The sequence below is a fragment of the Glycine soja genome, chromosome 11 (genome assembly GCF_004193775.1).
Source record: "Glycine soja cultivar W05 chromosome 11, ASM419377v2, whole genome shotgun sequence".
NCBI classification, from domain to species: Eukaryota; Viridiplantae; Streptophyta; class Magnoliopsida; order Fabales; family Fabaceae; genus Glycine; species Glycine soja.
Genome location: NC_041012.1, coordinates 39,818,829 through 39,843,303, shown reverse-complemented (window position 1 = coordinate 39,843,303; position 24,475 = coordinate 39,818,829). Strand labels below are relative to the sequence as shown.

Here is a 24,475-nt window from a genome sequence, read left to right as displayed (position 1 = left end):
TTCTTTTTTTTTTAAAAAAAAAAAAAGGGAGGCTAGCGCACTCCATTCTTTATCTTACCAAAGATATTATAATTCTATGTTAATTTTTTTAATATAAGAAAATGAGTCTATATATTTATAGGAGTTAAATACTATACTCTCCTTTATCATAAGAAGTACTCTAACTTATACTCTTCCATTGAAGCATTGTAATCTGAACACGGCAAAATTGGTTCAGTCGTTTGAGCGTTCCGACGCTGTAGAGTGTAGACTTTCATCAAATTATCTTGCAATGTAACACTGCCATCTGCTGCTGCAATATCACGAGTTAAATTGGTTCATTTTCGAATTTCCCCCTTCAAGCATAGTACACCGTAATTGCAACACTTCAAACTAAAGCATTTTAAATTTCAGGGTTTCACACATTGTTGTGAGTTTGTGACTCCAAAAACACTTCATATTAAACTCTGCAAGAGTCGTATACTACACTATGACTGCAGTCTGCATCACTAGTTCATATCGAAATTTGATGCTGTAAGAATCATACGCTTCAGCATAGTTGATGAGTTATAAATTTATAATTACTGTTTCGAATTTTAGTTTCTTGAACATAAAATCATAGTTCTAGAAACTAAATTCTGGAATCATGTGTGCATTTTGGAAACTAAATTCTAAACAACACTTAAAAAGCAATAATTGTGTTCCAGAATAGAGTTTCATGTTTTGGAATCTAGTTTTCAGAACATCAAGCTTAACTAGAAACACATTTTTTTTATCACACTCCTCATAAATTTGAAAATATATTATGGAACACTATTATTGCTTTTTAAGTGTTAAAATTTAAAAGGCGTTAAAATTTATTAAAAATCACAAAATTTTAGATTTTACGTTTTATAATGAATCTTTCTCTTAATTTTATAATTTTTAATAAATTTGAACTAATAATAAGAAAGAGACCATTAGAAAATATGTTCTAGGCCCTCCTCATATTTTAAAGCATAAATGATCAAAGGAAGACAAACAAATAAGATGTTGAAAAAAAGAAAGGAAATAAGTGACATTGAAGAAAAGATAAAAGATAAAGGAAGAGGAAAATAATATGTATTTGACGAACAAAAGTAACGTGATGGCATACCTTTAGATAAAGTAATTGCCTCAGCGACTTATTAACGAAAATATAACGCACAGTATCTTCCAATGTATGATATTATGTATAGGTTGATGGAATATGCACTTCATTACATTGATGAAAACCCCATGGTATTAATATCATGTTTAATGGTGTAAATAGAAAAATTATAAATATGAGTATCTGATAGAGTGATAAGTTTAACCACAGACTTAAGATGAACTGGGCCAGGCTATTCATTTTCAGCTTTTTATGGTGAAGTTACTAGTCTTTTGTCAAGGCTTCGTATTTCTCCTGGTTGAGCTTGTTTACCCAATTTGTAGGCTCTTGCTTCCTGCACTTTTTTTTTTCTTCCAGAATGTCTATTTTGAAATATAAAATTATATTCTGAAATGCACTCCACTTTTTACTTCTAGAATAACCATTCCCAAAAGTAAAAAAAAGGGTTAATTAATTTTTTAGTCCTCAAACTATGGGGTTTAAATTTTTAGTCCCTAAATTTTTTTTATAAAAAAATTGGTCCCTAAATAATTTTTTGTTATTATAAATAATCCTTACTGTTAATAATCTTTGTTAAGTGCTGAATTGTCTATTTAAGTGGTAACAATTATCACTGTCGATTATAAATGAGAAGAATGAATTGTTGTTCCATGTCACAAATCTCCTCATGGGTGGTTATTGTACATTCATGGGTGCTTGAAGCATTAGGATTTAACAATAATTCTTCTTTTTTTCTTTTGTATTTTAATAAGATAATATTCTAATTATTTATCTAAATATAATAAAATTTACGTGACATACATGTGGCATTTAATCTATCTGTTTCATGACATTTCATAATTTAACAAAAGACATGAATCATACAAAATATTTTTAATAATAAAAACTATTTAGGAACCAAATGTTTTTAAAAAATAATTTAAGAACCAAAAATTCAAAATATCATAATTTTGAGAACTAGAAACTTAATTAATCCTTAACAAAATTTCGGAAATAATACAGGAAGCAACAGCCCAATTTGTATTGCCTTGGGCTTTAGCTTGAGGTCTTTTCAGCACAAGTTACTAGACCGCAAAAAAAAGTCTTTTGCAAGGAAATTGAACTCTTATCTTACCAAAAGAATCACATATGCTTAAACACGAGTTTAATGCAAAAGTTTTTACACGGTTGTCGAATAAAAAATATTTTTGATGTAATTTTTAAAATTAGTAATTAAATTTACGTAAATAAAAGTGTAGAAATCTCTTACACTATTGATACGTATATTGCTATATTATTTATTCTAAACATAATCTAACTTCATTCATTGATTCATACACGCAAATATAGGACCAGCAAAAGATGATGCTGATCAGAATGGGTTAGAAAGAAAGTTTCTAATGAAATGTCTTTGGTTTTCAAAATCCCCATGCATGTAACAGTTTAACACTCGGTTTGGGAAATGGTAACAGGCACGGCCTGAAGTAAAGTTAGGGGATCTTGCAAGAATCTTATGGCCATCAAATTCCCCACGCGTAATTCTCATCATTGTTTAGTTCTTGGCTTATCTAGCAATTTTCCACTCAACCTTAAGTTGGTTTATAAGGCACTACAAGTATGTCTCTAATTATTAATTGCTCAGACTATACATGATTTAATTATGGTTAATAATGAAACTTGGATTGCCTCTATTATTCACATTTTCGTTCATCATTAAGCAAACTAGCTTCACACCCTTGATAGATGTGAACAACGTGAGAAGAAGATCAAGTACTCAAACAAGGATCAGACCACAAAATAAACCATTTTTTTGTGCCAAAACACACATACATTAAGTGCGTATTAGGTGAAAAACATACACATGCATATGCTTTCGGAATACGAAATACCAAGTACAAGCTAAGCTATTAGATCTTATTGGAGCCAAAGACGGTGCTCCATATATGCTAACATATGTATAAAAATAAAAAACTTGACGTGATTGTCTTTTGGTCTAGCAAAAGTTCAAAACCAAGAATCAGGGTAAGGTACCAAACTATCCAAAGTTCATCTCTCTACAATTTTCACGACTGACTTAGCATTTGCTTATTTATAAATGCCATTGTGTTTGGAATAATGGTAAAAATTAAAGCATGTGGTTGATCACTTACAATTTCCCAGGTATATATAGAATAGAACAAAATTAAAGGATTGGGAATAGTACTACAAGAATCAAAACTTTTCCCTAGTGGTAAAAGCTTCTCTACACCTGCACTAGTTATTAATTTCCCATACCATGCTAAAATCTAGTGCGATAAAGAACAGGCCATGTGTGAGGTGCAACTGCAAGTGTAGTCTTCTAGGTGAGGCTCAATAAATAGCCCCCTTCGATCTTTCTCTCAATGTACAAAATCTTATTTTCAGTCTTCAATCACTGTCCAAATTAAGACCATGTGGTTGCTTATGCCAAGTCTTCAACGTAAATAGCAATGGCCTTGCATGGCTGCCCAAGTCATTCCCCAATGGAACCTTGGTGACAATCAGTAAAATCATATCCCCAAATATAGATGGGCCCGTTCATCTAAAATAAGAATTACCCACCACTCATTCCACTTAAGTCCATGCTATCATAGCTGTACCTGTCACCATCATATATAAGTTAAGTAGCATTAATTATTATTATTATTATTTGTAGATTTGGTGGTATATTTTTTTTAGTCTGGAATCCACACCAATTCCCACCACGCAGAAGGGTATGCATTTTTTTTTATATACAAATTGGCCTTCGGAGCTCAGGACATGTAGATGGACAATAAACATATATATATATATATACTTGTTTCACTTTCATCTAGCTTGGTTTCAATTTTAGCCTACTGACTTACTGAACTATAGCCAATTGACTTACATTATAATTATATAGCCCATTTATCGTCTCAAAGATTAAGTTGTTATGGCTTGCTTCAACCTTACAAATAGGTAAAGTGACATGTTAAAAGAGATAAAAGGTAAAACCAGAGAGGTACATAGCCAGAAGGGTAAGATCACAGTTTAGGCTTTTGAAAAGGAAACATTAACAATAATTTTCTTGAAAAAAAAAGGTGCAAAATTGAAGAGAAAACAAGAAACCTGGAACGCGGTGTATCAATATCCGAAGGGTTAGCTAGTCTTCTAGGGATAGGCACAATTTTCAGATGATATGATCATGCGAAAACTATCCATTCCCAGTTTTCTGGTTGCTTTTTCTCCTTTTCACCTAATTGCTGTTAAAGTAGGGTATGCATTATTTAATCAGAGCTCTATTATTGGTTTCAAACACGACTTATCTGGATATATACTTACCTTTTTAAGGCACATAGAAATGCGACCAGAGACAAGTCAGTTTTCATTTCACACAAGTTTGGCCCCCAAACACTTAAACAAGAAGACTCCATGACTTCTGCCATTCCAAGTGAATTCCCCAGGCGGGGGGTTTCAAATTTTTTGTTTCAAATTTTAATTTTTCTCCAAGCGGAATGTTAAGCATTGATAACAAATATGTTCAGAACAGTACTTATAAAACTAAGATAATATTCTTCTTTTAAGCTAATTTTGGGGAGTGAGTTAAACTTCATATGAGCCTAATAATAAGAGCTTATCCATTTTTAAATTCAACTACCTTAATTCAAATGTCAAATCACATTTAGAAGGAATGTAGTTCCAATGGGAACGGATCCTCTCTGATAGGAAAAAAAATCACCATGTCAAGTGTTACGATTTTACTTTTTCTTTTCTTTTAAATATCAATTTAAAAAAATTAAAATAAATTATATCGATGGAATTTATTAATGAGTTAGGATTTCATGTACACTGTGTTGGGAGAGATGTGTGAAAAATAATGAAAGTGTGAGGAATGAAAATGGATGAAAGATAGTTAAAAAATAGTGAAAAATAAGATTGTTTGATTAATTGGGTTGAAATAGAATATAAAAGAGATGAAATATTTAAATTAAAGTGATTAGGCAAGTAAAACAAAAATAATGATTAACCAATTTTCCATTTAACCTTCAACATACACAAAATATTTCGTTGCTTTTTATGATACGACTTTTTTGTTTTGGTTTTTTATACATTAACGGCACATAATCGATTATATGTCTTGTTTGACTTTTTTTTTATTTAAAGGGATATAATTGATTATGTAAATGACATTACTTGTTTGATTTCAAGTTGTAGAATTGATTCAAAATCTATAATTGATTTTAGATGATTTTTCACAAGTTTGATATTACGTTAAAAAGGAGTTTAGAATTGATTCTGAATCCATAATTAATTATAAACTGAAGCCACTTTAAGTAATTTGTGTGTTGGATAACAAAATTTATATTAAATTTTATTTCAAAATCAATTCTAACAAAAATCATAAAAACATAAATTACATTACTTCAAAATCAATTTTATTTAGAATCAATTCTATCAATGCTCATCCAAACCATAGTTGTGAAAATCGGACTAGGCCGATCGATCGAACTAGGAACCAGTGGCCTGATCGGTTCGAGTAAGCTATCAAACTGAAAATGCAGTAGATCTGAATTGACCCAATTTAACCCAACCAGGTTTGGTCAAAACCGGTGGTCCCGGGCGAATTAACTCGATTTGACCCAATTAATCATTTTTAATTTTTTTCCAATTCCTTTTTTTTAATAGAATTTTTTAGAATTCCTAAAACATGTTATACCATTGATAGCTAATTATTAAATACTAGCATATAATATGCTCCTATAAAATTGTTTTGATCTTGATAACAATATATAATAACTAACAATTATTATTTTGATCTTGAAATGATTTAATATTTATGTGTTTTATACATCTTCACCATACTTATGGTCATTTGACAACTTTTGTATTTAGCTAGTAGTAGAAAATAACAAGAATTTCTTTAATAATTTAATGATACTATCCAACAAAATAATTTATAGTAATAAATGATTATGTGATATTGAAATATAGATTATGGATTTTGTTAGCTATACTATATTTTTTATATATATTGGGTCAATTAGACCAATAAATGATCCACTAATCTGACCTCTAACCCATTGATCCAATGACTCGATCAGGTCAATTTTCATAACACTGATCTAAACATGCACTAATTATATGTCTAAAGAAAAGCTTACTCGAGAACTAATTATTAGAGAAGTGTCAAATAATTGATTATGTGTTTAGCATAATCAATTATGTTTCACATTTGCTCATGTGATACAATGAGTTCCACAAAGGGCTTCATGGTTAATTTTAGCAACAACAAATTTTGGCTCCTCTAACATTGGTTTTACTTCCAATTCACAACACTTCACCTCTTTTCAGGATGAAAGATAAACCTATGAGGTCCACAAATTTTTAAAAACTTTCAGCTTACTTTCACTTATAACAAGCAACTCTCACTTTTATCTTTCATTCCTTTTCATTGCATTTCAACCTCACCCTTATTTCATTCACATTTTCCAAACACAGTGATATAGATAAAGTCGTTGCAGAAAATCCATTTTCAATTAGAATATTGTTCATAAGACTAGGGTGATCCTTTTTCTTTTAAAATTAGTTGTTAAAAATGAGTTATTCTCAGTCAGCTTCTAATATGAAAAAATATAATATATTGATAAATAATTTTGTTAATATGTAACTTTAAAAGAATTACTTCAAGTAGTAACCCTTTTCAAGAGTAATTCTAAAATAGTTACTACTTAGAATCTCTACAATTCATTTTTAAAACAATTTAATTATTCTAATGAGTAATCAATCTTAACTATTAGATTTCAAGAAAATGAATGATTGAGGTTAAAAGTAACTTTAGAGTTAATATTGAAGTAACTTGATCACTTTTCTCTCTCTCTTTGAGTAATCAGCTCATAAGTTTATAAGCATCAAATTATTTAAAATCCATTAATCATGAAAACAATGCAAAAATCATCATTACACCTGTGATTTTTTTATCCGCAAATGTTAGTTGTTAATGCTACCTCCGGTCCTATATGTAAGCAACACATGAAATTTTTCTCGTTCTACCACTCAACCAACTTTATTCACAAATAATACCTATGAAAATACAAATCAAAGAGGCAATCATCAACCAAGAACATGGGGAGTGGGAAAGACAAATTAGGTGATAGACTCACCTATTATGAGACCTAGGCTCTATGGGAGGCTAGGTTCTCATCTTCTCCTACTTTCTTTGTTTCATTTTTGTTTCTTTCCTTTATAGGGTCAAGTGTGTGTATTTGTGTCGGGTCAAATTCAACCCCTTTATTATGCTTTAAAAGATTTCTCTGATACTCTTTGAAGGATTAAACCCACTACACACAAATTAACATTTAATTATTTAGTGATATAATTAAACTAATTTATTGGATGTTACATATACTCCAATACATACCTAAGTTTTATCTCCGATAGTGACACTAAAAATTGAAAAGTATATATATGTATCTAGGATCGTTAGTATAAAGTAGTGTCTCTAGCTTATCCTTGTGCTTTCACAGTTGATGTTATATCGTAAGTCGACTTGATTCTAGAAAACCCTCATATATTATCAATCTAAGTGTGACTTTCCATAATTATATATAAAAAAATTGGGTTTGTGTTTCCCTAGTAAATCTCGCACATGCTTTTTGGCACATTTGTTATTTTCTCTTGTGATATTTCAAGAGAGAATAAATTTTTTTGCAAATTCCTTCATCATGAAAACATGGGTGTACAAGTCCCCTTTACACATTTTTTTGGGTAATTTAGGTGGGGGGAAATTAAGAGGGATATTGAGTGTTTATTTTATTTTGTTTCAAGAGGAATTGAGGGGTGGTTTGGATAGAAAATATATATGAGAAATAAAAATAAATAAAGGAATGAAAACTTTATGTTAAAAATTTAATAAAGTGAAAACATATTTATCATATAATTTATTTATTTCCTTTATTTCTTCACTTATCCAAATAAGTAGAGAGTTTTTTTTTCTCTTTTCCTTCTTATTTCTATTCATTCAAGCAACACATATTTTCTACTTTTTCCTCTTTGTTTCTACCCTTTCTATTTCTTTTCATTCTAATTCTTTCCTTTCAATTTCATTCTTAATCCAAACAACATTAAACAAAAAGGCTATTGGTTGGTAATCTTCATGGCAAACTCACCCTTCTTGAGTGGTTTAGGTGTTGTTGTTTCCATAACATTTGCATATTCTAATTGATGGAATTCAATAGGTGAGACTTTTGGTATGCAATGGCGAGTTCCTCTACAAACCTAAAGCAACTAAGTCCAACTTGTTATAGATTTAGCACTATTTTGAATGTCAATTGTGGAGGTCTATCCTTCATCAGATAGGTTGGGTTGTCTTTTTCTCTCGCAATGTACATGGTGTTTTGCATTTTGCACATTGCTTAGACATGCATATTATTATTAACCATAATCAAATAAAGTGTCACTTGTCTATTTCAAGGAATATATTTTTTCTTTCAATATTTACTCATGACGAAGATTTTTGTTTGTTTCAGTGATTTGGATCCTTAGTTTAAGTATGTGGGGGCATGATGATGTATTTGCATTATCTTGCACCAAATTTGTGGGTCTCCCACGTGATTGGAGCCAACATTAAAGTTAGACAATGAATTGAATTCATTATTAATGGGACTGAGATTACCTTTTTTAATTGTATCTTTAGCATTGAATGTGAAACATTTTTGTCTACTAACAACAAGCCAATCTCCATGCATATCATGTTCCATTTGTTTGGCCTGGAAGTGTTTTTGTTTATCTTAGAGTAATTGGTCTTGCTAAGGGTGAATGTAGAGTTCGAGAAGTGGATTTTGTTGTAACAATGTAAGTGGAGAATCACTTCATAAGTAGATTAGTGGTAACCATTTGTTAGTTTGTTTGGACTGCTTAACTTGAGAAGATTTTGTTTGAATGAACTTGTCAATCAGTGTGTTCTGAGTTTGACTTCGACCTCAAAAGTATAAAATTTATTGGAGAAAGTTTAGTTCATCAGTCAATTTCTGCATAGTGCCCCTCGTTTGTTGATGTGTTGGATCTTCTCGTCATTGACTTGGTAGCTTTAAGCATATATTTGGAACCAATGGAATATGCTAAAAGTATTTGAAGGGGTGGGTTAAGTTGAAATTCATCATGCGGGAGCATGCGGTGGTGGAGCTGCTTGCACTTTTAGATGCTTTGTTGAATGATACAAAAGGAGGGAGGGATGATTTCTAAAAGTAAAATGCCAAGTAATGATTAAATGCAGCCATTTGTTCTTGATGATGGCTGAAATATATGTGCTCAGTACTTATCTGGTATGATGATTTTTATTTTCCTTTTTCGCTTAATATTAAGAAGTGGAAGCTCATTAAGTTTCTGACATAAGAAAGTTATTTGATATGATGATTTTTATTTTCCTTTTGCGCTTAATATTAAGAAGTTGAAGCTCATTGAGTTTCTGACATCATAAAGTTTAGAAGGAAACATTTTGATGTACCATTATAAAAAAGGTATTAGTGTGATGAAGTCAGCATATTGATGAATTTATGTACCAAACACAACTTTGAAGCTATTTTGGTGTTTAAATCTTGTACTTTGTGTTTATTACCTTGATTTTATCAAACTATTTGTTGCCATTTAGTTGTGTAGCCTTTTGAATGGGATAAAACATTACAATATATATTTTTTCATTGGTGTGGAGGTTATCATTATGTATTCCTGACCTTGTCATTAAATGCTAATTTTTTATCTAATAATGACAACCTGTAACCAGAATAATAGTCATTGTCAAGACACTACCAAAACAATACATTCTCAATACTGAATGTAAGCATTGAAAAGCCCAACATGAAAAAGATGATGAAACTCATAAACCAAGAAGGGGTGAATTGGTTTCTAAATCAAATCAAATTTAAAAAATCAGAGTTTAAAAAAAATTCTTTTCCAAGGATCGTATCACAAATTTTTTATAAAACAATATTTAATTAATCACCCTTAACACAAAAACCTTTTGTTAAAGTTCTTTTTCAAAAAGATATTTTCTTTAACCTTGAGTAAATTGATCAATAATACAATGAGAAAGAAAGATAAGATCAAGAGAAGATGTATACCAATTTTTATACTAGTTCACTCTCTATCTCTAGAGAAGCTACTCCTATTATCTAATCTAATTCGAATTAGATTTTTACTATGCATATAGAATTCTTACAAGTAATCACAGTCAATCTCAGTTCCTATCCCAGCAAAAGAGACTAAGGTACCCAACCGTGGAGTCCTTTGTAAATAAGAGTCTATGAGAAACCAATCATTAGCTCAAATTAGAAAAACCTATTCTAGCATGCTTTCAGAAATTCATACATATGCTAACAACATGTAAAACACAAAAAAAAATTGAGTTAAGAAGAGACTCAACCTGATCAATCACACGCTAGAACATTTGCTTGAGTGAATGAGTGTCTTCTTAATCTCAAGAGAAATTCACAACTCACTTTTTACTATGAGAGCTTTAGAAAAACGAAGTCCAGAAGTTGTGAGTTGCACACACTATTCAAAATCATTTTTTCTTTTCTTTTTTTTTCTTTCATAAAAGTGAGAATACAAGGTGGTTATTTATAGAGAAAACAGTTATAACCCCCTATAGTCGATTAAATAGTCAATGTAATCGATTATTTCGAAGAAGTAATCGATTATATTATCATTCCAATCGATTAAAGTATTCTTCCCAACATCTGGAAAACTTTCTAGAATAATGTAATTGATTAAATTCTTGATGTAATCGATTAAAATGTTCTTGATTACTTCTAGGAACACTTTTAAGAATGAAGTAATCGATTATGATCACCTGGTAATTGATTAAAACAGAGACCCATGAAAAACCAGACATGATCTCAACTGAACTGTGTAATTAATTATGGTTAGTTGATAATCGATTAAACCGAAATGAGAATCTCTTTGCAAGCTATGAACACTTATGTAATCGATTACGATTAGCCTTGTAATCAATTAAAATGGAAAGTTTTATGCACTGAAGAAATTTCTAACTTTAGAAACAATCTTCTTACCTCTACATGATGATGCATGATGAACACATGAAACGATAGAGACTAAGATGCAACAATCAATACAAATGTCACTCAAAAAGTTGTGTATGCAAAAAAAATAAAACTTCTTCAAGCTCCAAAGCTTCTTCATGTTGTTCCCCCTATCTCTAACACAACAAACATGAACAATTTGGATATAAGCATTACCAAGGTCCTTAAAAGGATCATCTTCTTTTTTATATTGTAGTTACATGTTGAGGCTGGAAAAGGTCAATTTGAACTGGGTTTGAAATATACCATTTGTACTAAAGCTACAGACAACTTAACTTTCACCAATGCTTATATTTTTTATGGTTAAAAATCCTTATTGTGTGTGTAAATAAAAATACCCTCATGATTTCAATATACATTATTTTAACAATATTTGAACAACACCAATAGCCTTTGAAAATATAGTTATACCTCATAACTGTTTCTCCTTTTACCACTTTAAAATACCCAAAAATTTAAAATGTTAAAATAAATAAATAATTTGCCATCTATTTGCTTACAATAAATTCTTTTATCATAAAATTATTAATAATATATGTTTTTAATTTCTAACGTAAACATATATATATATATATGCTATTATATATATATATATGCTATTACGTAGGGGTATGTATAGACTCTAGTTTATAAAACTTAATTACAACTGATGAACTCTCTTTATTGCATCTAGTGTAAAGCTCAAATGCAAACATTTTGAAGAAAGTAATAGTTTTTTGTTGTAATATTCAAGGTACGCATTAGATGATTTATGGATGGAATTTTACATCATCTTCCTTCAATTTTGGCATTTATAGCACCACTCCTTAGCAGGTTGCTCTTCCTATTATCTTATTCTTGCACTTTTGACCAAAATTGAGATTATTGTATGGCATTATCATACCACTAATTTTGTTAGCATTGGTGAAACTTAAGTTGTTACGTGAAAGAGTAGGATTTTTTTTCCTCACTAACAAGCATTAAAGTAAAATAGAAATGTAACATTTATGCATTTGTTAATCTAGAGTTAAAAAGGAGTAACATATCAGCTAGTGACCATCTTTTGAACTTCTCTTATTAAAATAACATGGATAAGCTTTAGAATGACAATAAGAATTATTATGATAAACCAAAAAGTCGTTAAGCATTTTTTTAAATACTGATTTCATAATAGTACATATTTAAATTTAAATTAAAAATAGTCAATATCCAATTAAACTTAATGGATATTAAAATAACAGGCATAATGATGAGAAGTAAATGAGTATTATACTACTGCTAGTGTTAGATTTGTAAATAATTTGTTGAGTGGTACAAGTGGAGGGAATATTAATTAGTAATTATTTTTATACGTGAATTAAAAACTTTTTGTCTTGTCATGTATGCTCATGCTAAATTCTAATTATTTAACCTTCTAGTTGGTTGTTTATGTATGAACCCATGCCTATCTCTACTTTGAAGACATATTTTAACTATATGATAAATTTTAAGAAGTAAAACACCAAAGCTTGCAGAGAATACATTTTGAAGGATTTGATGTTGAGAGTTATGTATTATACTACTGCTAGTGTTAGATTTGTAAATAATTTGTTGAGTGGTACAAGTGGAGGGAATATTAATTAGTAATTATTTTTATACGTGAATTAAAAACTTTTTGTCTTGTCATGTATGCTCATGCTAAATTCTAATTATTTAACCTTCTAGTTGGTTGTTTATGTATGAACCCATGCCTATCTCTACTTTGAAGACATATTTTAACTATATGATAAATTTTAAGAAGTAAAACACCAAAGCTTGCAGAGAATACATTTTGAAGGATTTGATGTTGAGAGTTATGTAATTATTAATTGTTACCTCTTGTTGTCAAGCTTTTCTATTAAAATTTTATGTGCCTCAGAGATATGTGTCATCTTTTAGTTGGAGATTGTCAATATTATGTTTATATTTTCCTTTCTCTAGAACATCTTCATTACTACTTTAATAGTTTGTTGCTTTTGCACAACATCTACTACATTATTTTCCTTCTTTAGAAAGGTGACAACTTCTACATAGTCATATATTTTACTTTCATTTAAATCCCATTACTTTTGTGGACTTCCAAATTATTTCCCCACTATGGATTTATTTGGGGAAAATGAAAGTCTAAATCTTGATGGACTAATTTGTCAATACTAGGTCTTGTCCCTTTTTATCTGTAGGAAGTTAACTACCTGCCATCTACCCCTCCCAAATACCTATCTGCTTCAGGCTTCTTAGTTAACCCTATTGATTTAGGTGCAATTTAAGCAAAATATATTTTAATTTAAACATGATTTGTTGTATGTTTGATGTACCTTTTGGCAAACCTATCAACAACCTGCTTATATATTCGTAGTCTCCCTTTGAAGAAATAATATTCAACTAAGCAAAGGTGGTACATATGACAATGATCCAACTTATTGGATGGCGATGAGCACGAGCAGTAGCAACAACCGAACACATGGTGAAACTTGTTTAGGTAAAGGGCATCTCAAACTTAGTAAATACTTATTTTGTTTCCAATTTTGGTGTGTGGGTAATTTAATTTGGTGAATGGTCTTGTTGTCTGTATATTTTTCCTTTTGCATTTTTTCAAGGTCTTTGAGATTGATGATGTGAAAGCATGGAAATTTGTTTTGATATCTGTCATTTCTTATGCACTAGGGCTCTTCATGATTTCCAAAGCTCATTGGCTTCTTCCTTTAGCTTGGGCATGGATAAGGACTGCTATAACTGGGGTTAATTTAATTTGCATATGTTTTTGTATTACATGTTAAATAGTTGAAAGATGTTGAGTTGGTAGCATATCAACTGCCTAATGAACTTTTTTATTGGTTACATTTAACTGTTAAAATTTATTAATTTATTCCTTCTAAAATTTTAACTATGTTTAGAGTTATTATTTTTAATTTATATTCTAAATTATCTTTAGAGCTCCAGTTTGGAATAATTTTTAATCTATAATGTTGTTGTTAAATAAGAGGGGTTGAGAGGAAGTGGTATGGTGGAAAAAAACATGTTTTCTAAGATGATTATCTTAAAAGTTGTCTTAGAAAGTCTTTATTTTCGATGACGGTTGTAAAAAAATCGTCTTAAAAATTAAATTTTTTAAAACAATTTTACAAACAACCGTTTTAGAAAGTGAATTTCTAAAACGATTTTTTGAAATAATCATCTTAGAAAGATAAAAAATTTAATATTATAAAAAAATATATTTTAAGACAATTACAAAAGAAATCGACTAAAAATTAAGATTTTAAGATGGTTTAAAAATTGTTGTAAAATGTGATGACTTCAAAGATAATTTTTGAACCATCATAAAATACATTATAAAATTGACGTAAAAATCATGTATATATTTGGTGGTTCTTGGGGTATATGTGGGAGCTTAGTAGGTTTTGCAAAGAAAGCAAAACCCCTTATCCAATCAAATAATATTTCTACGTAGGTGTAATACATGCATCCACTATTTCAAAATTCATTATTGAATTAAAAATTCTTTCCACAAATATTAATATATTTACAAATTTTATATAAGTTCAAAATTATTTGATATATCATATTATATATATCAACATTAACGTAATATAAGCTTTTAAAATATGTACAATTACAAATAGTTTAATTGCATTGTTGTTATTATTCATTTTTTTTTATTAAAACTTAAACAAACAATCAAGATAATATATAATTATGTTGATAAAAATCATACTAACTATATATACCGACCTCTATTAATAGCGCATAATTATGATTATTTTTAAAAAACAAAGACGATATTCAAGGACTAAGATTCATGCAGTTTGCAAAGCAACTACAGTGAATGTCAATCCCTCTCTCTCTGGATATATATTGCTTTTGCATTGAAGAAGTTACAATTGTTTTAATTATTCAGTTGAATTTCGATATGATATGATTATTTCTACCCCAGGAAAATAAATAACATAGAATGACCTGTTTTTAGGTGTAATTCTAAGATCGCAGGAATCTGCTAAAATTTATTAGTGTGATCATGGACGTGTGGATGAGGAGTGTGATTTTTGAGTGTAAGTCCACTTGAGAGACACTGGTGCAAATGTACCAAAAACCAGTTCTAAAAAGGAAATTTACAAGTTAGCCATTGGCTATAATAAATGGCAGTATTAATTGTATCACCCAATTTTGGAAGATAAAATCTGACAGCGTTCATTCACATATGCTAATGCTTATTATCAAAAGATTAAAGAATAAACAAATTACCAATGAAAATGAAAATAAAGATATTTCATATTTTATTTTTAATAATTAAGTCACATTCGTAGTAACAAGTATGTATTATACGCTTACCTCAAGCCCCCCAACATCAAATCTCAAGCATTACATCAACACATTTGTATTTGCCAAGAGCCCAAGACTAATACTACGACTTAACGTAATTTTTTAGAAAAGAAATAGAAAACGAAACAAAAAGCTTCTTCTTTCTATCACATCATCACCTTGCTGAATTTTTGTTTAGCGTGTTGATTTTACAAGCAAAAAAGTTATTGCAACATTGTCTTGTTAATTAATCTTTATTTTATATAATGGATTAGAATGCCAATAATTTAGAATTATAAGTTTTGTTTGGCTTTGTCAATAAATTTTCTATAGCTTGTTTATGTGTAATATGGTAACTGTTTTTAGTTTATTTTTTAATTAAAATTGAAAATTTGTCTTTTATAATTCACGAATTAAAAATTGACTTATAATATTGTGCGTATGTTAAGGAAAAAGCATGGACTTTTTTACCAAAAAAATATACATATTACATCAAATGCAAAATTCATTTAATACTCTACTTATTTTTTTGTAAAACAAAAATATTTAATGAGATATATTTAGTGTTTCTTAATTAGTATCCTTCGGTTACTTTGACACAACTGAAAGTTACTAGTGTGTGTATATATATATATATAAACTTATAATATTGTACGTAAGTTAAGGAAATAAGGATGAACCGTAAAAAACATAGGTATTACATCATAAAGGTGAAATTAATTTAATGCTTACCTTAAAAAAATAGATTTTCATAATTTTTTATCCCATTTTTAAAGAATTAAAAAAATGAACAATTTCAGTTTTTCACTTTTTAGGCTAGACAGAATATCTTGAACTCAAAGAAAACCAAACCTAACTACTTTATTTGGTTATTTCTATTCAATAAGTATTGCATGATGGAATAATTCAAGGAGGGGCGCCCTTTTACTGGATTATTTCCTATATAATCATAAAAAGTTGCTTTTTTGGAAATTTTAGATCAAGCTTTTGATAAACTTTGATTTTCGACTAATTCTTAAATATTTTTTCTTAAATTATTGAAAAAGTTTAATTAATTCAAAAGTAAGTTAAACAAAAATATTTAATTTGGTAAATTTAATGTGTGTTAACTTGTATCCTTTAAGTTACGTTTTAACAAGACTCTATTAAGAGTTACTATTATTTTTTTCTGAATGTTAAGAATTACTACTATTGTATGTAAGATTAGAAATTTTCACTTTATTTAATATATAAATATTATAAGTAAATTAGTTCTTAAAATTATTAATAATAAAAACATTAATATTTTATTTTTGTAACCAAACTAAATAAAATAAAGATTTTTTTTTCAAAAAATAATAGGATTTTGGAAAAACTTATGCTCTGTACTAAAAATACTGTGTATTATTTCTTAATTAAAATTTACCTAAAAGTATTTGCATTTATTTTTACTTTATGTTTAGATAGAGAAAAAATATTTAAAATTTTCTTATTTAATTAAACAGAAAATAGTTGGGCTTAAAATTTGAAAAAAAAAATTATTTAATTAAACAATAACTTCAGTGATGCCTCCATTCTCTAGTAAGGTAGCATTTTTCGAAAATCTAAACAAAGGCGGTGTGAGTTGTGAGTGATGATGGAATCTAACCTTTCGTGAAGCCAAGCCAAGCCAAAGAGAAGACAGTGAAGAGAGTTAAAAGTAGAATCTTAGCCTAGCCAAACGCTCCACATGGCCATGGTTAAAATTGTTGGGAGTTACGATTTACAGTACAGCTTACAACATAGAAACTAGAAATTTCCTAACATCATCTATGACCGCTAAAATATATACTCATAATAAATACAAACTCTTCTATTACACCCTTAAAATACTCTTTTATGTCACTATTCTCTCTCCTCTTTAATCTAATTTATGACACATTTTATCTTATTGTACAGGTAGTATTTTTTGTTCAATAAATAAAGGCACAAAAGAAAGAGTGAACTCTTGGTCTTGGAGCACCGTTCTCTTCTCTCTGTGTTAGAGCTTCTTTTTCCTTTCTCTCATGCCTCTCCAGTCTCTACCCTCTCTCTCTCTCTCATTCACCCTGAAAAACAGGATTCTGAGGTTTTAATGACTACCCTCCATTTTTGAACCTCTCTCTTGCTCTCTCTCCGAGTCTGAGCCTCGCTGTTCAGACTCGCTTTCTCTGCTCACTCAGAGACTGAGACACTTTTCTTTTCTGTCATTGGCTCTGTGTTTGCTTCCAAAAGCTCTACACGATAAGCCAAAGATCGAAAGACCCTCTCTAGCTTATTCTCTGTTTTTTCCCTGTCCCAGTTTCTCAGATCTACTATCACCCCTTTCTGCATTTTCCCTTCTTTGTTCTTACAATCTTTTGCTCCATTGCCTTCTAAGACCATGAGTAAAGAAGAGTTTTTGAAGATACAGGTATGCTCTTTCTTCTAAAACTCCCACCTTTCTCATTTTCACAAGTTAATTTCCATGCTTTTTCCTTGCTACTGAGTTTGGTTTTCCTTTTTTTTTTTTTTTTTGTCTTGCGTGTGTGTCATTTCTGATAAAGTTTCATGTTTTGTTTTACTTTTACCCCCATTTCAATAATTCCTCTTATTTACGACGAAATTTCTCTTTATTCTGTGTTGCCTCTTGGGATTGCTTGTACATGCAGAAATGTGTTCTCAAAGTGAACATACACTGTGACGGGTGCAGGAACAAAGTTAAGAAAATCTTGCAGAAGATTGATGGTATGTTATGCCTCTATAAGAAAAATCTCTCATGTTATAATCTCATTTCAGTATTTCACTCTTGAAAGCTTTTTTTTTATATTTTTTTTTGTTCCTTGAAGAAAAAACAAAATCTTATATCACTGTAGCCATATCTTCGAGATAAAAATAGTGTATTTGGTTATTTACTGAGTCCATTTGTTTTCGCAGGGGTGTTTACCACCGAGATAGATGCAGAACAAGGGAAGGTGACAGTTTCAGGGAATGTGGACCCCAACGTTCTCATCAAGAAGCTTGCGAAATCAGGGAAACATGCAGAACTCTGGGGTGCTCCCAAAGGAAACAGCAACAACAACCAGAACAACATGGCGAACCAGTTCAAGAACATGCAAATTGACAATGGCAAAAGTGGGGCAAACAACAAGGGTCAAAAGGGTGGTGGTGTGAATAACCAGCCAAAGGGTAATAATCAACAGCAGCAGAACCCCCAACAGCAGCAGAACCCTCAACAGCAGCTTCAGCAGCACCTCCAACAGCTTCAGCAGATGAAAGGGTTTCAAGATCTGAAGCTGCCTCAATTCAAGGACATGAAGCTGCCCAACCCGAACCCGAATCCGAATCCGAAAGCGGTTAAGTTCAGTTTGCCTGAGGATGATTTATCTGATGATGAATTAGACGAGTATGACGACGAGTTCGACGACGAGTTTGATGACGATGATATGGATGATCCTCAGCATCCTCTGAATAAGATGATGATGATGAAGCCCCCTATGGGTGCTAAGCCTCCTATTGGTAGTGTCCCTATGGGTAATGGGGCTCAGATGATGTCGAACAGTATGATGAATGCTCAGAAAGGTGGCAATGGTGGAGGTAATAATGGGAAGAAAGGAGGTGGTGGTAGTGGAGGACCTGTGCCTGTTCAAGTTCATAACATGGGTGGTGGAAATGAGGGTAAAAATGGAAATGGAGGAAAGAAAGAAGGCGGCGGCGGTGGAAATAATCAAACTCAAGGTGGAGGTAACAAAAACAATGGTGGCAAAAATGGAGGTGGGGTGCCAGAGGGTAAGAATGGAAACAACAAAAATAATGGTGGTGGTGGTGGAATACCAAATAACAATGGGAATGGAGGTAAAAAGGGTAATAATGGAATGGCTGAAGGTGTTCAAGCTATGAACATGTTCCCAAACATGGGTGGTCATAATCCTAGTTTGGTTGGGGCTAATGTGGGTCCTATGAATAACATGAGCATCCCTATGGGCAACATGCCCATGACCCAAATGGGCAACATCCCAGCAGTTCAAGGCCTTCCAGCTGCTGCCGCGATGAACGGCGGTGCTGGTGCCGGTGGTGGATGCTTCCAAGGTGGTGTTGGTGGTGGTGGTGGGCCAGATATGATGCCTGGCAACCCTTACCAACAACAGCAATACATGGCTGCAATGATGAACCAACAAAGGGCAATGGGGAATGATAGATTCCAGCCAATGATGTATGCTAGGCCTCCAATGGCTGTCAATTACATGTACCCTCCTCCTTATAGCTACCCTCCTCCTCCTCCTCATGAACCATATTCCAACTATTTCAATGATGAGAATACTTCCAGCTGCAGTGTTATGTGAAAGAGTAATGGGTGGGGGTGGTGGTGGTGGTGAATGGTGATGGTGGTTGCAAGCCTTTTCTAATCTGCTGATGATGCAATATTATACAATGGAAATGAGTTTTTAATTTTAGTTTGGTTTTTCTTCAATTTTTCTTTTTATCCCTTTTTTTCTCTCTCTTTTAAACTAGAGCTTTTGGTCACCATAGGGGAGTAATTTTATAGATATTATAATATTTATGATCTTGGGAAACTATATGAGATCATGTAACGGGGGGATATGGTTATGGCGGTGGGCTTCCTAGATGTGAGATGTTTATATGTGTTTATATGTTGCAAAACAGAAATAAATTTTCAGAAGAAAAACGAAAAAAGAAAGAGAATGGGGTGAACAAAAAAAATGCCTATCTCAGTCTTTTTTCCTCCGGAAGTCTTAAATTTTTATTCACAATCAATCTTTTGCCATTCTTTATCATTTTGTTCTGGCACGCACAGTAACATCATGTCCATTAAAGAATGCTCTGTGTTGCTTTTCGGCCCCTTAAAATATTTGACATTGTCCCTGGTTTCAATGTGTGAGGGAAATCATGAATGTTTGCGTGGTGGGGTGCACCCTGCATTTTGAGGCATGGACCCAGCATTAACCAAAAACAGTGGTTTTATTGTGATGATAAACCCCAAATTCCTGTGTCAGGAGTGAATTATTTATTGGAAAAAAATACTGATGACACTGTTGTATATGTTCCATCCCATTTAATTTATTTAGTTACATCACCCACAAAACAATGTTTTTTCTGCTAATTGGAACCTCTCTATAATCACACAGTGCAAATGGGGCACTAGATATTCACATGGGTTGACTGTTGGAGCCGTTGTTGATCTGATATCATCATTCCTTAGGTACCCAGAATAATTCTTCACCAGGATTCTTAAAAGCTAGTGTGGATTTTCTTCTCGAATCATGATACTTGTTAATGGTATTGGGACTGTCATTAATTTTATTTTATTTTTTTACTTTTGAGATTTTAGATATATATTCAATTTTTGTTGAGTTCTTGATAAAAAAAAATATTTTAAGTTCATGATATGTTAAAAATTTTAATCTTAGTCTTTATGGTTAGTTAAGTGATGATTTTACATTATTTTAATGATTTTTTTAATATATATTAGTCATACGATAGATTTAAACAACAAAAAATTATCAAGAATTAAAAAAATATATATATAATAGATCTAAAAGTTATTTAAGTCTTTTTTTTCATGAGATTCTAAAATTGAAAGATAATATGAAAATGTTTATATCATGAATTTATGCATCATATTCAGCCATCGGAACAAAACTCCCTTAACGTGAATATTAAATTATTAGCAATTTTGTAAAAGAAGAAAATATTAAGTAATCTTTAGCTAGGCATACCTATGATGGTGATGTTTGGACTTACACAAATAATTTATGAGTACGAAGAGATTTTGTTTATAGAACTGCAGTAGAGGCAGTGTTTGGAAGCATGCAAGGCAAGAGGCGCAAAGATACATAAACCCAACAATTGCATGTTTGCATAGTTGCTGTTGATTTTCTCCTTCTCACTTTGATTGAGTGGTTTGAAAAATATTTTTTCACTTAACATGCATGAAGGATTTTGTTTAGCTAAACGGTAATCAATCAAATGAAGTGAGAATTTTTTTTCTTGTTTTACAGGATAATTTTGGATGGACTTCAGTTACATACTTACATTATATACTATCAACAGATTTAACTCAATTAATTAATTATGATATATAAGTATGATACATTCTCTAATTTTAATGTTTTGATTGTTTTACACGTATATCTAACTTATTTTAGTTTTTTTTTATTATATTATTAGTATAAAGTATCTATTAATTTTTTTTATTAATAATATTTGTTGAAGAATTTGATTAATTATTTTCCGTGAGTCTCTCCTTTTAATTATACTCGTATAATAATTTGTATCATGCATCTTAGGTTTACAATTTACAAATTCTTATATTATTGTAATTTTTAATATATTTGTGATGTTTTTTATTTTAAGTATATTTATATATTTGTCTTTGTGCCCATGCATGAATGTGCATATACTTGCAACTATATTCCTATCCATTAAAAAAAATTAGAAACAAACAAATTTGAGTCATATTGTTATACTAAAACAAATATTTTTAAAACATGTACTAAAAATAGATAACTTTGAATTTTTATATTTGATATAATTATATTAGAGTAATGTAACTTATATGTAATCAAATTTATTTAAGTAATTTCAAATTACATATACTCGTAAGTTTGAGTTATTACCTATTCATGCCCCATTTATATTAAAATGAAGATTAATTTATTTTATCCTTAGATACAGGTCCCCATTAAACTATTTATTTTTAATCCATAAAAATTTGCAACACATCTTTAATCGCTATACTTATGGTCCAAATTAAAAGATGGATCAAACAAAAGTCAAGGATGCACAAAATGAAATAATATTTTTAATTGTATATATATAGCCATAATCAACGTCATTCCTATGCATATTTATCTGTTTTGTTCTATACATGCACACTCATCGATTCTAATTATGTCCACCATCTTTGAAAAAAAACAACAAAAAAGATCAATTTTAACATTATTATAGAGGAAGATGCATAAAATATTTTTCTTTAAAATAACATTTGATAAATGTAAAGGGAGAAAAATGGTTACTTAGGAGAACACTCTTTCCACACATCTGAAATAGGAAAAAAAAACATTAAAAAGTAACGAAAAAAGAGTGTAAAATAAAAGAGATAAAAAAAAGAAAATACAATAAAAGTTAGACGGTACAAAGATAAAATAAAACAAAGCATATAAATAGATGAAAAAAAATACATTTAAAATTTAAAATGAAAATTAAATTAAATTCAAATAATAAATAAATAATCCAACCAAAAAGATGGACAATCTTAATTATATATAACTAATTTGAAATAATTAAAATTAAATATTTAATTGTTGGATTATTTATGATTGGCCAATAACAGGCAGGTTTCATAATACTAATCAATTTTTCATTAATTAATTATAATACATTTTTTCAAATAATTAAATTTTCATATTGATAAATACATTCAAAACTTTTTACCAAACAAATAATTATTAAATAGTTTATATCTGAATATATATTTAAATTTTCTTATTGAAAATTTAATCATAACAAAATTAATATCTAAAAAATATACTAAAAACATTTTATTTTCGAATATTTTAGAATAAATTAAATTTCCAAATATATCTTAAATATAGTCTAAATCATAAAAAACGCTTTAAATAGTAAGAAATTACAATTGTGAAAGCTTAAGTTATAAAAGATTTAAGTCTCTAATTTGAATATTCAACCAATTTAATTGAATTATATTTTTAATAATCAATAAATATAATAATATTTAAATTTAATTTGTAATTAAACCAAATTATTATGAACTATCAAATGATAATAGTGTCATCCAACTCTTGATAAGTTATTTGATTTTCAGGAGGTATTATTTAAACCTATTTTTAAATTCTCAAATATAATATTATAAATTCTATTAATTTTCCTAATAGCAATGTTCATTGGAGAATTTAACCGACTAGTCTCTCATTTTACTCCATTTTTTTCTATCTACAAAATTTAAACATGTTACTTAAGATATTTAAACTTGACTCTAGTCATTCTTAGATAGTTAGATTAACCTAATGTTAGTATATAAGTATTTTAGTTGGTGCATTATACATGATAAAGATTGTTTTTATACAATTAAAATTTATAATAGATTTTTTAATATATTAATTATACTGTAATTAAAATATATCATAATTAAATAGTTATAAATTTATAAAATATATTTTAGAATTACAATAAATAATTTAAATTATAGTATAAATTTAATTTTAAATATTAATAATTAAAAGATAGAGAACCATTAATATGAGACAACTTTTTTTTGTTAATTGGAATAATATGTGAAATGCATTTATTAAAAGGAGAAGAAATTGTTTTAATAGTGTTTAATTGTGAGAGTGAGTGAGTTTCCCTCTCTCGGTTGTACTTTTAATTATTATAAGGACTAAATTGAAGAAACATATAACAGACTAATTTATTTCTTTTAAAGTGAAAAAGTATATTGTTATAACAAAAAAAGTGAAAAAGTAAATAAAATAAAAAAGTAAGTGTATATTTTATTGACATAATTAAAATAAATATATTATTATTGTTTATTTTATTTATTCATTCGCATTAAAATAATCAAATCCAAAACTTATATTGTAATCAACAATATTAATTTTTTAATAAAAATATAATTTTCCCATTAGTAATAAAAAAACATGTATAGAAAAAGTCAAGAAAAACGTTTATGGACTCTAGAAGCAGTTTTTTTTTTTTTTTTCCTGCTTCTTCTTCTTAACTTGCAAAAATATTTTGGTTTGAACATGTAGCTTTTTGTATGCCGCTTCGAAGCCAAAATTAGGCATCAAATTGAGGGGAAAAGGCAAAAAAGTGTAGGTGTATGTCTACGTACGCGAGAGACAATCAAGTTAATCATGAAAGACGCACCAGGTGTTGATGTTTTGTGCAGTGATGTTGTAGCACTTTTTTTCTTGCTTTTAGTGGGTCCTTGGTTTTGACCAGACAGAAACTCCTAGAGTTTCACTGCCATTGGTATTCAAGGGAGGAACCTACTGTTACGACC

At 29.8% G+C, this 24,475-nt stretch overlaps 1 protein-coding gene across 1 annotated transcript; it reads left to right on the top strand.

Moving 5' to 3' along the window:
• The first annotated feature begins 17,400 nt into the window (after nt 1-17,400).
• Nucleotides 17,401-20,204, top strand: LOC114376959 (heavy metal-associated isoprenylated plant protein 33-like). The gene is made up of 3 exons (XM_028335301.1): nt 17,401-17,866; nt 18,105-18,180; nt 18,370-20,204. The coding sequence occupies exons 1-3, from the start codon at nt 17,837-17,839 to the stop codon at nt 19,773-19,775; spliced, it is 1,512 nt and encodes a 503-aa protein (XP_028191102.1). The 5' UTR covers nt 17,401-17,836; the 3' UTR covers nt 19,776-20,204.
• Nucleotides 20,205-24,475: the final 4,271 nt, after the last annotated feature.

Coding starts and splice junctions, on each gene's coding strand:
- LOC114376959 (XM_028335301.1), top strand. CDS start 17,837: ATGAGTAAAGAAGAGTTTTTGAAGATACAG. Junction 17,867..18,104: donor AAGAGTTTTTGAAGATACAG/GTATGCTCTTTC, acceptor TTGTACATGCAG/AAATGTGTTCTCAAAGTGAA. Junction 18,181..18,369: donor AATCTTGCAGAAGATTGATG/GTATGTTATGCC, acceptor TTGTTTTCGCAG/GGGTGTTTACCACCGAGATA.